This window comes from Diplotaxodon limnothrissa, linkage group LG19, assembly GCF_057381915.1.
Source record: "Diplotaxodon limnothrissa isolate DT_005_m linkage group LG19, D_limnothrissa_male_GT1.1, whole genome shotgun sequence".
Taxonomy (NCBI): Eukaryota; Metazoa; Chordata; class Actinopteri; order Cichliformes; family Cichlidae; genus Diplotaxodon; species Diplotaxodon limnothrissa.
The window spans coordinates 22112028-22124145 of record NC_140614.1 but is presented as its reverse complement, the minus strand read 5'-3'; the positions used below and the strand labels follow the sequence as shown (position 1 = coordinate 22124145).

The 12118-nt window shown below is 40.7% G+C and overlaps 1 protein-coding gene across 1 annotated transcript in view; it reads right to left on the bottom strand.

The window, feature by feature from the left end:
- LOC146612181 (TRAF2 and NCK-interacting protein kinase-like) overlaps positions 1-12118 on the bottom strand; it is a 51922-nt gene that overhangs the window by 19121 nt on the left and 20683 nt on the right. Inside the window, exons 3-12 of the mRNA XM_085343402.1 lie at positions 7296-7352; positions 6190-6315; positions 4757-4867; positions 3730-3820; positions 3234-3364; positions 3094-3148; positions 2544-2622; positions 2239-2414; positions 549-615; positions 253-451 (exon numbers count right to left, since the gene is read on the bottom strand). Coding sequence (XP_085199528.1) covers positions 253-451; positions 549-615; positions 2239-2414; positions 2544-2622; positions 3094-3148; positions 3234-3364; positions 3730-3820; positions 4757-4867; positions 6190-6315; positions 7296-7352 — 1092 coding nt within the window. The remainder of the gene's footprint in view (positions 1-252; positions 452-548; positions 616-2238; positions 2415-2543; positions 2623-3093; positions 3149-3233; positions 3365-3729; positions 3821-4756; positions 4868-6189; positions 6316-7295; positions 7353-12118) is intronic.

Sequence of the window (12118 nt, the reverse complement as noted above, 5' to 3'; positions counted from 1 at the left end):
AAACTGGACACTGACTAACAGTGTCTGATTAACAGATGCTGCAAAACAAGAACAATTAAAAGCTGACATTCCTTAGACTTTCCAATGAATTTTGGATCGTTTTTTTTCTTCTTCTCCTTCTTTTTTTGTTGGTTTATGACCTACTATATTTTGTAGTTTAAAATTTTTATGCATGTGTATCTTTGTAGCTTTTGTTGTTTGAAAAGCTACAGTATACTTTCAAAGCCTTGCCTTCACTTCATTCTCTCTTACTTCTTCCAGTCGCCTCCTCTGCTCCTTTTGCTCTTCGATGCGTTTCTGTCTCTCAGCCAACAGTAAGCGCTTGTGCTCCTCATTCTGCTGTTGCTCCAGCTGTTGCCGCCGTTGGGCCTCTGAACGCTCCTTATTGGCGAGCTGTAGGCGCAGGAAGTCTCGCCTCAGGGTTGACTCCCCGGGGATGTTGATGATGGAGCTGGAAAGGTGGACAGTGAAAAAGACTAAGTCTATGTTGGGTGAAGTTGGGCAGAACATGTTAATGTTCATATCTGCGCATTTGTAAAAACACTGACCTCGGGTCACAACTGTCTCTGTCTTCATCCTCCTCTTCACTGCCACTATACTCATATTCTGTTTCATCTGGTAGGCAGGGAGATAGAGTGAGGCAAGTAAGAATGAATAAAAAAGAAGCAGCAAAGAGTAAAAACAATAAAACCTTAGTAAGGTAATAAGCAGCACAGAGCAAAGGCACTTCACGTTCTGAATTTTTCACTTTAACTACCTCTGTTCGTAACAAATTGCTCACGTTTTTGCCATTCCCAAATCATCGTCACTTCAAGGCACATTCTCTTAGCCACTGAATAAGAGTATAAATTGTCATTTTACTGTGTGCGGTGGGGTGGAGAACATTAGCTCAGAGCTCCTTCAGTCAAAAAGGGCCTTAAAAAACAGCAGTCATATAAAAGGCCCAGCTCTTCCTCAGACGCATGCACATGGACTGGTCCTCTGAATGTGACAAAGTGACAGCTGGAGAAGTCACAGCCTCTACAATGGCAAGATATTTCGATACATCATCCCGACGTCCGCTCTGCAGTGTGTTGTTTCCTGAAGCGGTTAATGTCGTTCTTTCTGGTGCAGTACTTTATGCGAGTGCCAGTCTATCACTCCGACACTCGCCAGTGTGTGTTTGTGTCATAATGGAGTTTAATGGAAGTCTGTCACTTTTATTTTCTGCCTTGTTGAAAACCATGAAATTAACGGCATAAGTGAGAATTTGTGCATTTGTCTGAAAGTGTTTAACAGCTCATCCTTAAAGTGAAACATTATTCATAATGTGACTGCGTATCTCTGAGAAAGTATCTCAGTCATACACTAAATCTGTGTGCTTGCTGTTTTTCAGCTGGAAAGATTTAATATGCTTAAATCTTGCTGTTACTGGTCTATATTAGTGGCGGTGTTCATTGTGCTGCAGTCAAATGAGCCTGATTTCTTTTTACTTACTAGGCATAATAGACATGTAATAAGTCCATGTGAACGCACTATACTGCTGCTTCACATTTCACTTACAACAACTTTGGTCAAAGAAAGATTGCTATTTCCATCTCTAGTAGTTTATTTTTGATACTAATAACTTGAAGCCACCCCACCCTTCCCACATATATGGAAACCAGTAGTGAGACTCGCTTAAGCAGGGCTGTCAGTTTCAACCAACATGTGGTTCACTGCATTTATTAAAATGTAGAATCAGAGGGAGGCCAGGCTGAAAAGCAGCTTGTAGTGGCAAACATGACTGTATCCAGGCTAAAACAAGTTAAATAGTGTGTTATTTAAAAGATTTGCCAATAGGATGATAGGATGTATCAGCTAACCTATCAGCGTATGTGTGCTGGCACTGACATGTTGTCATCAGCTAAGGAACCAAGATGGCAGGTTAAGTCTGACGTTTAGTTACGCCTGAAGTAATGCTACGCTCAATTAAAAATAAAGCAAGATAACCAAATCTTTATTGATCTTAACTACTTGTGCCAAAATATATTTGGAGCATGTGCCAAGAATTACACTTTGAAAATACTAGAAAGCACAGGTGTGTCCAAATGAATAGAAACTACAGCTTGGAGGGATGAGTCACAGTGGGGCATAATTCAGAGAAAACATTTTAATATCCTAGTATGTCACTCCAATTAGTGTAAGCATAACTTTCACTTTGTTGTCTGCATGCAGAATCCAAACATGCACACATCTACAACACAGTTTGTCGCTCACCCCTCTCTCCTCTCTTCTTCTTGGTGCGGTCGATGTGATCCTTCAGCTGGATGCGAATTTGCCTCTCATTGGGCAGGTCCTTGATGAATGGGTGTTTGAGGAGCTGCTCTGTGCTGGGTCTCTGGCTGTGGCTCTTTACTAGACAGCTCTCTATGAATGACTGGAACTTCTTTGACCTGAACACACGTACACACACGTCTCAGCAAAAATGAAAAAAAAAAAACCTTTCGCTGTTTCTCTGCTACTGGCACTGCTGCTCTGAAGTATCTGCAAACACGAACTGCAATTATGTGATACACACTCACCACTTCTTTGACTTGAGTCTGGGGGCAGGGTTGCGTGGAATGAGGAAGAGGGCTCTCATTGGATGCATGTCACAGAGTGCTAAAGGTTCAAAATAAGAGAGATGCGAATGCTTTTAGGTATTTGTATTAAACATTATCATGGCATATAGTCAGAGCCAGCATGCTAATAATCGCTCAACTATATCAAAACAAAATTAGGTCCTTTCTGCAGATTGTGATCAGTTATAAACTGTAGCTTGAAAATAAGTTATTTTTTACTGAACCAAAATTAACTGAAGGGTGGATACAAGGCCTGTCACCTTAATGATGACAACTGTGTTCAAATACCTCAAAGAGGAAAATAACGCATAACAGACCAAACTCTGGGCAGCGGCCCAACAATGTGACACATGATTTTATATCCACTCCTTTGCCTTCGTTAAAATTATGACTTAAAATGGGTTGGAGTATCCTGGACTGAATAATGATCTGACTCCTGATTACAGTGATCTACTGTGGAAGCACTAAGAAATGATGTGTAACAGAGACAGGTTATTCTTTGGGTACGTACGTGGTGCTCCCTCAGCCATCTCTATTGCGGTGATTCCCAGTGACCATAAATCACTCTGCAAAAGAAACACAAATAGCACAAGTCATCGAAATCCTTAGTGGGTTTACGAATCTTTAGAGGAAAGGTGATTGAAAAATCACCTTGAAGTCATATGTGGCCTCAGGGTTCTCGTCACAGGCAATAACCTCTGGCGCCATCCAATATGGTGTCCCAATAAATGTGTTTCTCCTTCCTACTGTTCTGTCCAACTGGGCTGAAACCCCAAAGTCCACTAGAAAGTCATGACACAAATACACACACAGACAAAACCAGTGAGCTTTACTGAATTCCATGAGAGAGAACATACCCTACAATAGATAGCCCAGTTTACAAATGCACACATACAGATCCCATCTTGGTTTTAATAAGAGAGAGAGCAAGTCATGTCTTCAGCAGTTTGCATCATGGACAGTGGCAGAGCTACAAACGGTTTTGTAATTTGGCATCCAGCATAAAAGAAGCAGGAAAGACAAAGACACACACACACACACACACACACACACACACACACATCTGAACCATCTGAAACTTTATACTCCATACTGCCCTCCCAATCCTGAAGCAGTTTTGTGAAGTGGAGTTAGATGACAGACTGACCTAGCTTGACCTCTGCATTCTCAGTCAGCAGGACGTTCTGTCCCTTGATGTCTCTGTGGATGACCTTGTGCTGATGGAGATGAGTCAGACCCTGCAGACAATGACAGAGACACAAAGTGAAGGAAAGCTCTGTAACAATGAGCCAAATCGTGACAATTATTACATAAAACACTCATTTCCAAAAGGAAGTGTCCTTGAGCAAGACTATCAGCTCTTGGGTTAGAGCTGTGGAACTAAACGTGATCTGTACTTTTAAAAAGTTGCATTGTTGCATTGATTTGAAATCAAGCTGTAAGATGGAGAAATTGGTAGAAACTGCGGGGAAAAAATGTTAAAAGCACTGAGGGATGAAAGAAGAAGAAATAGAAAAAAATGTGACGGGGCAGAGGCAGCAGAAAGAGCGAAAACAGAAAACACAACATGAGGCGAGAAATGAGGGTTGGGAAAAAAAAGAAAGAAAAAAAGTGAATAAAAAGAAATCATTGTTCAGAGCAGCACTGTGCTTAACTGACAAGATGCAGTGATACTGCTGTTTTCTGTTGGAGACATCAGCCCTCGGCAGCTAAAACGTACCATAACAGATAGCAGAGACAAGATGTGGTAGAATGGGTACAATTTCCCAAGAAGAACAGTTCATAACAGAGACATCATAGAAACCAATCAGCGTCTGATTGCTCTCAAATAACAGGCTGGGCATCGATAATTTAACACACAGTCATTTAAAAGAAGTATAAAGGTTTTGAACCAAGAATTGTCACATATAACTATCCCCGTGCGTACTTTATGAGTTTAAGACAATGTGGGGTTTTTTCAGTTTGGATTATGCCCTTTCAAGAATCAGCCCTTTTGAAATTACTCTCTGATTTTCCACTATAGTGACAGATTGATGCGGTTTTCAATGACTGTCGGCAGGCTCACTTGCTCTTGCATCAGTCTTTGAGAACAAAGAAAACAAACAAAATCAGAGAATCCAGAAAAAAAATATTTCATTTCTCTGAAAGAGAAAGCTGCCAACAAGGTTACTTACCCTGAGAATCTCTCTGCAGATGTAAGCAGTCCATTCCTCTTTCAGAGAGTTGCCCTTGGTGTTCTTGATCAAGTCTGTCACTGAGCCAGCTCCACAGAACTCCATGACCAGCTACATGCACACATGCACACATATACAGATACAAGGTCAATTACTGACTGGAAGCAAGCGACCTTGTCTTTATCTTTTCTAACCCAGTAACTCTCATAAAGCAACCTCCAATACCAATTGTTTACTTATGAATGTAATCTTTTCTTCTGTATTCTGCTTAACTGACCAATAACACTTTTCTTTTTTCCTTATTATCAAAGTACGAGAGAGCCAATATTATACAGTCAGGTCATTAATAAATGTGCATCAATAGTTCCAAGCCTGTTGGGAGGAAACTGTAGCAAAGCCAAGTAATTCTGTGCATGTGGAGATTAAGGAATCACATTTTTGGCTGGAAAGTAAGAAAACCTTGGCGACACTCTCTTTGATGTGTTCATATAACATTTATAGTCCAGTACTAACACATGTGCATACAATCAAAGAGCCATGTCCCACTTTACCAGCTCTAGTAATAGAGCAGTACACGTGTAGCTCACACACACTGACACAAACAGCCAACAGTGTTGCAGACTTTCTGTCTCTGTCACTCCTTACAAACACACACCCCACACAGACTGCAGAAACTGCAGGCATAAACTGACTCGATGGGGTCATGAGATCACAGGAATGAATCAAGTCCATCTCTTGACCCAAACACAATGTGTCTATTCTCTCCTCTCCTCTCTACATCTGTGGAGAGTAGCAGGCAAAAGTTCAGTTGGTCAGTTCTGGCTGCGCTTCAAGCCTCATCGTCATCATCATCATGCTGGACTGAACAGACAACAGAACTCCTCTCTTCATGGCTGTCCCCATGTATTCAGACACACAAAGGAACACACTCAGGAATGCATGAGGATGACACATGTGAAAGCCCACTAAGATACTGTTATGATCACTAACATACTCGAGGAAAAACGGGCCGATGTTGAGTCAGGGAGAATTATGGAGGCAATACATTTGGCTGCTTTGTGTATCTACATATGTTTGTGTGTGTCTGCTCCAACTGTTGTGTGATGAATGCTGAGGGATTAGAGATGAGAGAGCTCCCTTAGATGGCGTTAACAGATGATTTATTGCAGCAGCAGCCAGCCAGCCTCACATTGATTTAGCTACTTATAGCTTATAGCTTTCACTGATACATTAAGTATATATACCATATATGCATTTCCAATTCACACAAACCCACGTTCACTGCACGCATGAGTGCATGCATTCATATAGCAGAAAAGCAAGAAATGGACCGCGACTTTTTCCAGACCTGTCATCCTCTCCTCCTGTGATGCACACATGAATGACCATCCAAACACACAGAAAAAACAAAACACACTCAAATAATGCCGTACCCATAGCTGGTCATCTATGCCAGGGGGATTTTTCTTGATGAAAGCTCCGTAGTAGGTAGCGATGTTCCGATGGTGACTGTACTTCTTCAGCATGTTAATTTCTGCCTTAATCTCCTCTTCCTCATCCTTTTACCACACAGAAAAATTAAAAGCAATTAGACCACAGTCTCCATTTGCGACCCATCAAATAGCTCAATGTGATATGGACAGAGAGTGAAGCTGCTGATGGATTTTCATTTTGAATCCATTAAAAGTCTGAAAAGTGTTGTTGCAAAGCACACAGCTGGGCCCTAAATTATCCACAATAACAGCATTAACTTTTAATTACTTTCATTTCAGGGAGCTACTGCCACAAAGCCAGTTGTTTATAAGAATGTGTCACTTATTGACTTGCTTATTTACAACGTCAGAAAATTGTGCCTTGATTAATTCCTTTTAGTGCTCACTGGTGAAAAAACAAAGACATTTGTTTCACCAAGCGGATTTTTTTCTACAACAGCAGATCATTAAGTTATCAATTTGGTTTTTGCTTCCATTTAATTGTCATTAGTAATTAACACGGTCATTCATTTATTGCCACAGATTTACACATATGCAGCCATTCATATAGTTTTAGTCATGTCTTCATGCTTTATTTTTAACATCTGTTCTTTTCCCCTTTTTACTCTTTTGTTCATCCTTCATATACCTTGCACCCTTTTCCCTTAATCATTCATTCAGGATTTTATTGACTGATTCATTCATTTATCACTTCCATTGTTGCTTAATTCCTGCAGTGCTTTATTGTTTTGCTGGCAGCTAAGTGCTGACAGGGAGGCTCTCTAAATATAGCTGAGATTCCCTCCTGCTTTACAGACACGCCTGAGACCACACTGCTGTCCTAATACTTCCAGCCAATATTACCATGGCAATAGGCCTGTCCTCATTTCCTCTCTGCCACATCAGACAAACACACGTGCACGTACACACACACACACTAGCACTGACTCATCGCTCATAATTAGATGACATGCCCAACACTGGTATAATCACTTGAGATGATATTCTGTGTGTGGGTACGTGTGGGTGTGTGAGCAAATGCCAAAGTGCATGTATGTGTGTCTTACCCCTGTGACATCCATGACCTTGATTGCTGCCAACTGCCCCGTCTTAACATGGCAGCCCTGGTGGAAGAAGCAAAGGAAGTAAGTACAAGAAAAAAGGCAGAAATGTGAATGTTCATTTAATGCAACTTTTTCCAAGAACGCAGCACATTAGCACATTTGCTTCCTCCTTTGCTTTCAGTCATCACACTGAACTTAAAACATTTAGATTAAACAAGAAATAGCATTGTTTAAAAGGAAAATCTGTAATTTCTGTAAAGATACAATCCGCGCGTTATCTTGATGAAATCTGTGACAAACAATTCCATATAATAGGAAGAAATTTGCTCGTTATAATTTGCAGGTCTAGCATATTTATTATCTTTTAACAGTGGAGTCTGGGAAGTTGAAGCGACAGAAATGGAAAGACATATCAGAAATCATCCTTGCTGTCACTCTAGCCAAGGGAATTGCAAATAATGGTCAACAACACAAATCTGTTTCTGAGAGAAATAAAGACTGCCAATCAGCAGACCTTGAATGTTGCCGAATATCAAGGCTAGGCAGAGGCCTGGGGGAGCTACGAGGCATGAAAACAGGAGATTGGAAGCTGAGGGGCAAATGAAAGGCCCAAGTGGTTTGTTTGCAACAGAGCATCTGTGGCTGTGATTAACTAATGAAGCTAACAGGGCTAAAGATGCTAAAACCACTGATGGCTATTACTTTCACCTATCTTAACTCAGCTGATTAGAATGTTATTGTCTGCCCAAATGCCTAGCAGCGCTAGCCCAAACACACACACACACACACACATACACACACACACACACAAAACAAGGGCAGGACTGTTCTGCTGGTAGAATTGTTATAAACCAGATGGCATTCAGGGCCTGGCTCTAAAGCACCTCCTGAGGGCTTTAATCGAAGGGTCATTCTGATAACAAGCTGTAGCAAATACACAGGCTAGCAATGCTTTGGTAAGAGTAGTGCCAAATTATAGCTTAAAGTTGGTGCTTGCATTGCTTTGCAGTTCATTTGCAGGAGTGATTTTACAGTCTCTGCACCCTGTTATTGGTCATTAGTCACTCTCACTGCCTCACATTGTATTTTCGTGTTGTTTTAGCAGATCAGTTGCATCCACTGGCTCGCCAAAACTCACTTTACCTGATTAAAATCTTGAGAGCTTTCACTGTTTGAATGAGATTTGGATGTTATTCAACAGTGAAATAATGTTGATGGTCAACAAAAGGCGTATAAATAAAGTTGTGTTACTCAATAGGTCAACTGATGTTTAGGTGGATTCCAAATAAACTTCTGCTAAAGACTGATCTAAGGATGAAAGTATGATATCAGTGTTATATAATATAATATATAATCATTCACAGATCATTTCTGTCACCACTTCAAAGGGCACCGCAGTATGTTTCCATTTGAGAAAGTGATATTAAGAGCTATATGTGGCAACAAAACGCTGGTACATTTTATGGGATCCCACAAGATGACAGCCAATATTGTTAACATTATTATATGCTATCAGCTGAGGTCCCTGAACGAGGGAATATTAATTCCAGGAGTTGAATTTTTTATTACACAACTATTCTGGGACTGGAAAAAACTCTTTTAAACTTGCTGATTTATTGCTGAAAAGAAAGTTGGGATTTGAATATGATAATTCATTGTGTCACAATTCAGCACCACACAATGCAAACTAAGCACCACTGGATGGTTGAACACTGTGATCGGCCTCTTTTTCTCGCTTTCACACACTCACACACACACACACACACACACACACACACACACACACACACACACACACACACACACACACACACACACACACACACATAAATATGCAGTTCAGATTCTGTGAGAGTAAAAGAGCTGGAAAGATTGACCAGGGATTTCTCATTAGGATCAGACTGCCCCAATTCCACAAGCACAAGGTCTGGCTTTGTTGAAGACCAACAAAGGAATTACAGCCACTTACAAACCAGAAACCCTCTCTCACACGCTCACACACGCGCACTTCGACACACACAGAAAGCATAATAAGAGCTCCCTTTTTTCTACTACTCACACTGACAGAAAAACTCTTGCAAACACCCACACATGTGCACACAAAGACATGGTGAGTGCGGGAGAGAGAATGATTGAGGGAGTTACGAAGTGGCTGAGAGGGCAAGAGAGAGAACGTGTCAAATACATAGTGGACATGGATATCATCAGAGCTGGATAAAGATTCATTACTCCGAGCCACCTTGACAGCCTCCCTCCCTCCACTTCTCCTTTTTCCTGCAGCAGTAATGCCATCCAGCCTTATTAAATGACCTAGTGTGAAAGGAGCAACAGAAAAGAATTAGCACGGCCTGTTCATCTTCATCTCCTGCTCTGTCTTTGTCCTCTCCCGTTCATTTATTTGCCAATTCAGAAATAGGCTGGGGCTGGGCTATAATAATATTACCAAATTAGGTAACATGACGATGTGTGAATAACATTATCTAAAGAATAAGGAAAGACAAAGGTAAAGTAATAAAACCATTAGTTAATTGGCTGTTTCATCAACAACATGCCAGGCATATAAATAGTTGCCGATTCCTTTTTTTCTCCTCTTTTCTGTTTTATATAATTTGGGTTTTGAACTGCTAGTTGCACCACGTGCAATTAAAGTATCTTAAGTTCTGGGAACTTCCGAGAGAGACGGGTTAAAGCAGTATTTGAACATTATGATATATTACTTATTTGCTTTCTTGCCAAGAATTTGATGAGAAGATGTGTGCCATTCTCATGCCTGTACATTAAATTTAGAATCAAAGCTAGGAGCCAGGCTAACTTAATTTAACAACTTGAAATGGAGGGAACAGTTAGCTTGGCTATTAGACCTAAAATATATTTATAAGCTGTGTAAAAATTAATAATCAGTCCAACATGTCTGTGCGTTAATTACTTAGTAGAATATTAGCGACATATTAGCCAGTACAATGTAAAACCACAGATTATTGGTTTCGCATTTCTGGTTGCGTGCATAAAACACAGAAGACACAAAAATTTAATTATCGAGTATTTGATGTGTTGTTCTCGAAGCTGTCATGTGAATGTTGGTTATGCAAGATATCCTTTCATTATGTACTGTGAAGCATAGCATTCATTTAAGCAGGCCACTACTTCAAGCTCAAATGTAATTCCAGGGCATCAGTTGATCTTGATGCAAGCCCGCCTCAGTTGATGTTTCAGATGATACCAACATATCCACCTAGCAAATCTCTTAAATGGCACGCATACATGCTTTAGTCTGCCTACGGTTGCTGCACATCTGCAAACCATTATGCAACCCACCTCCACCCCAGCTCCTCTTTTTTATGTGGTGTCTGACTTCACTGTCACTGATGTCGTCGGAGCAACATTCTGTTTACAATGCTTGGTTTGGGGTGCTGGTGCATCCAATGGATGTCACATTGGAGATTAAGCTTTTTTGAGCTTTGATAATCAGCAGCTGCAGCCCTTACGATGATAAATATTGGAAAAAGAATTTCACACAGTATTAAAATGATGTTTTTATCCTTCTTCCTCTTTCTTTCTCAGAGGGATGGCCCACTCTCTCTCTGATCTGTCCCATTCAGAAAGACAAGCGCTGAGCCCGAGAGGCTTGTTCATCCCTTCCTCCACTCATGTGTTGACTGCTTTTCTTTTCTGACCTAGATCTACAGTTTCTCGCTCTATCTACCTCACTCTGTTTTATCCCTGTGGCTCTCTCTCTCTCATTATCTTACCCGCTTAACTTCTCACAATCTCCTCTTTATGCCTTTCATTATTTTTCACTTCCTTCCTGTAAATTTGTCGCTTATTTTTCCTTTGTATGTTTCTTGGATTTTGTTCTCTTTCATGCCTCACAGCTCAGCCTAGTGACCTATGAAAAGCAGGTTGAACATGAGCATGACTGAGCTGAACGGTAATGGGAACAAAATACCATTCAGTTTTGAATCTGACAGGCAAATATGACAAGAGCAGAACCTTGCTAATGCATATAGAACCTTCTTCAAACCACAGGAGGTAGTTCACTGAGGTGGGCCTGGGTGTGCATGTAAAATGAGGATATACCGCTGCTTCTGCACACAAACACTTTCATCTAGTTGATCTATTCAGTCATAATACAGAGAATACGGGATAATGAACTTAAACTGAATACATTATTCATCTAAATTAGACAGGAAAGTATCTTTACTTTGCTCAGTATGTCCATAACACATTTTTCTTCCTTTTTCAATCCTGTGGAGCTATTTTGACCACATATGAAAGCAAAACATCTGTCACTCACACACAAATCCACATGGAGCTGTGATGCCGCTAGGCCAGGTGTGTTTGAGCGATAACAGCCTAAATCGACTACGTTTATTCCGCTTGGATGACCGCGCTGTGATGGAGACAGCAAACTGATACCAAACTGATCTCCAATCAGCCTTTAGGTGGTCACATGATGAAGGACTTGGCATCATCCCTCCAGGTCAGGAGTTGATGAACTATTGTATAAGCTGGAAATTCAAAATGGGGTGACTGTTCTTTTTGACGGATCGACCAAACAAACTGAGGGAATAATTTTAAAAATCAAAGCCTCTTACTCTTAATTTGTGTCAATTTGTAAAACTGTTTGTCATCTCCTATGACAGCAGCACAGATCATGATTCATTTTGGCGAAAAAGTTGGAAAATGCCTCTAGAACAACTGAGAGACGAGGTAAATTTAAGTAAATTATGCTGCAAACAATAATGATTTTTCAAATGATTGATTTGGCTTTTTTGTGCAGCACCGGGGGGGTGTCAGCCTGACAGAGCACACCAATTCCAGTAATT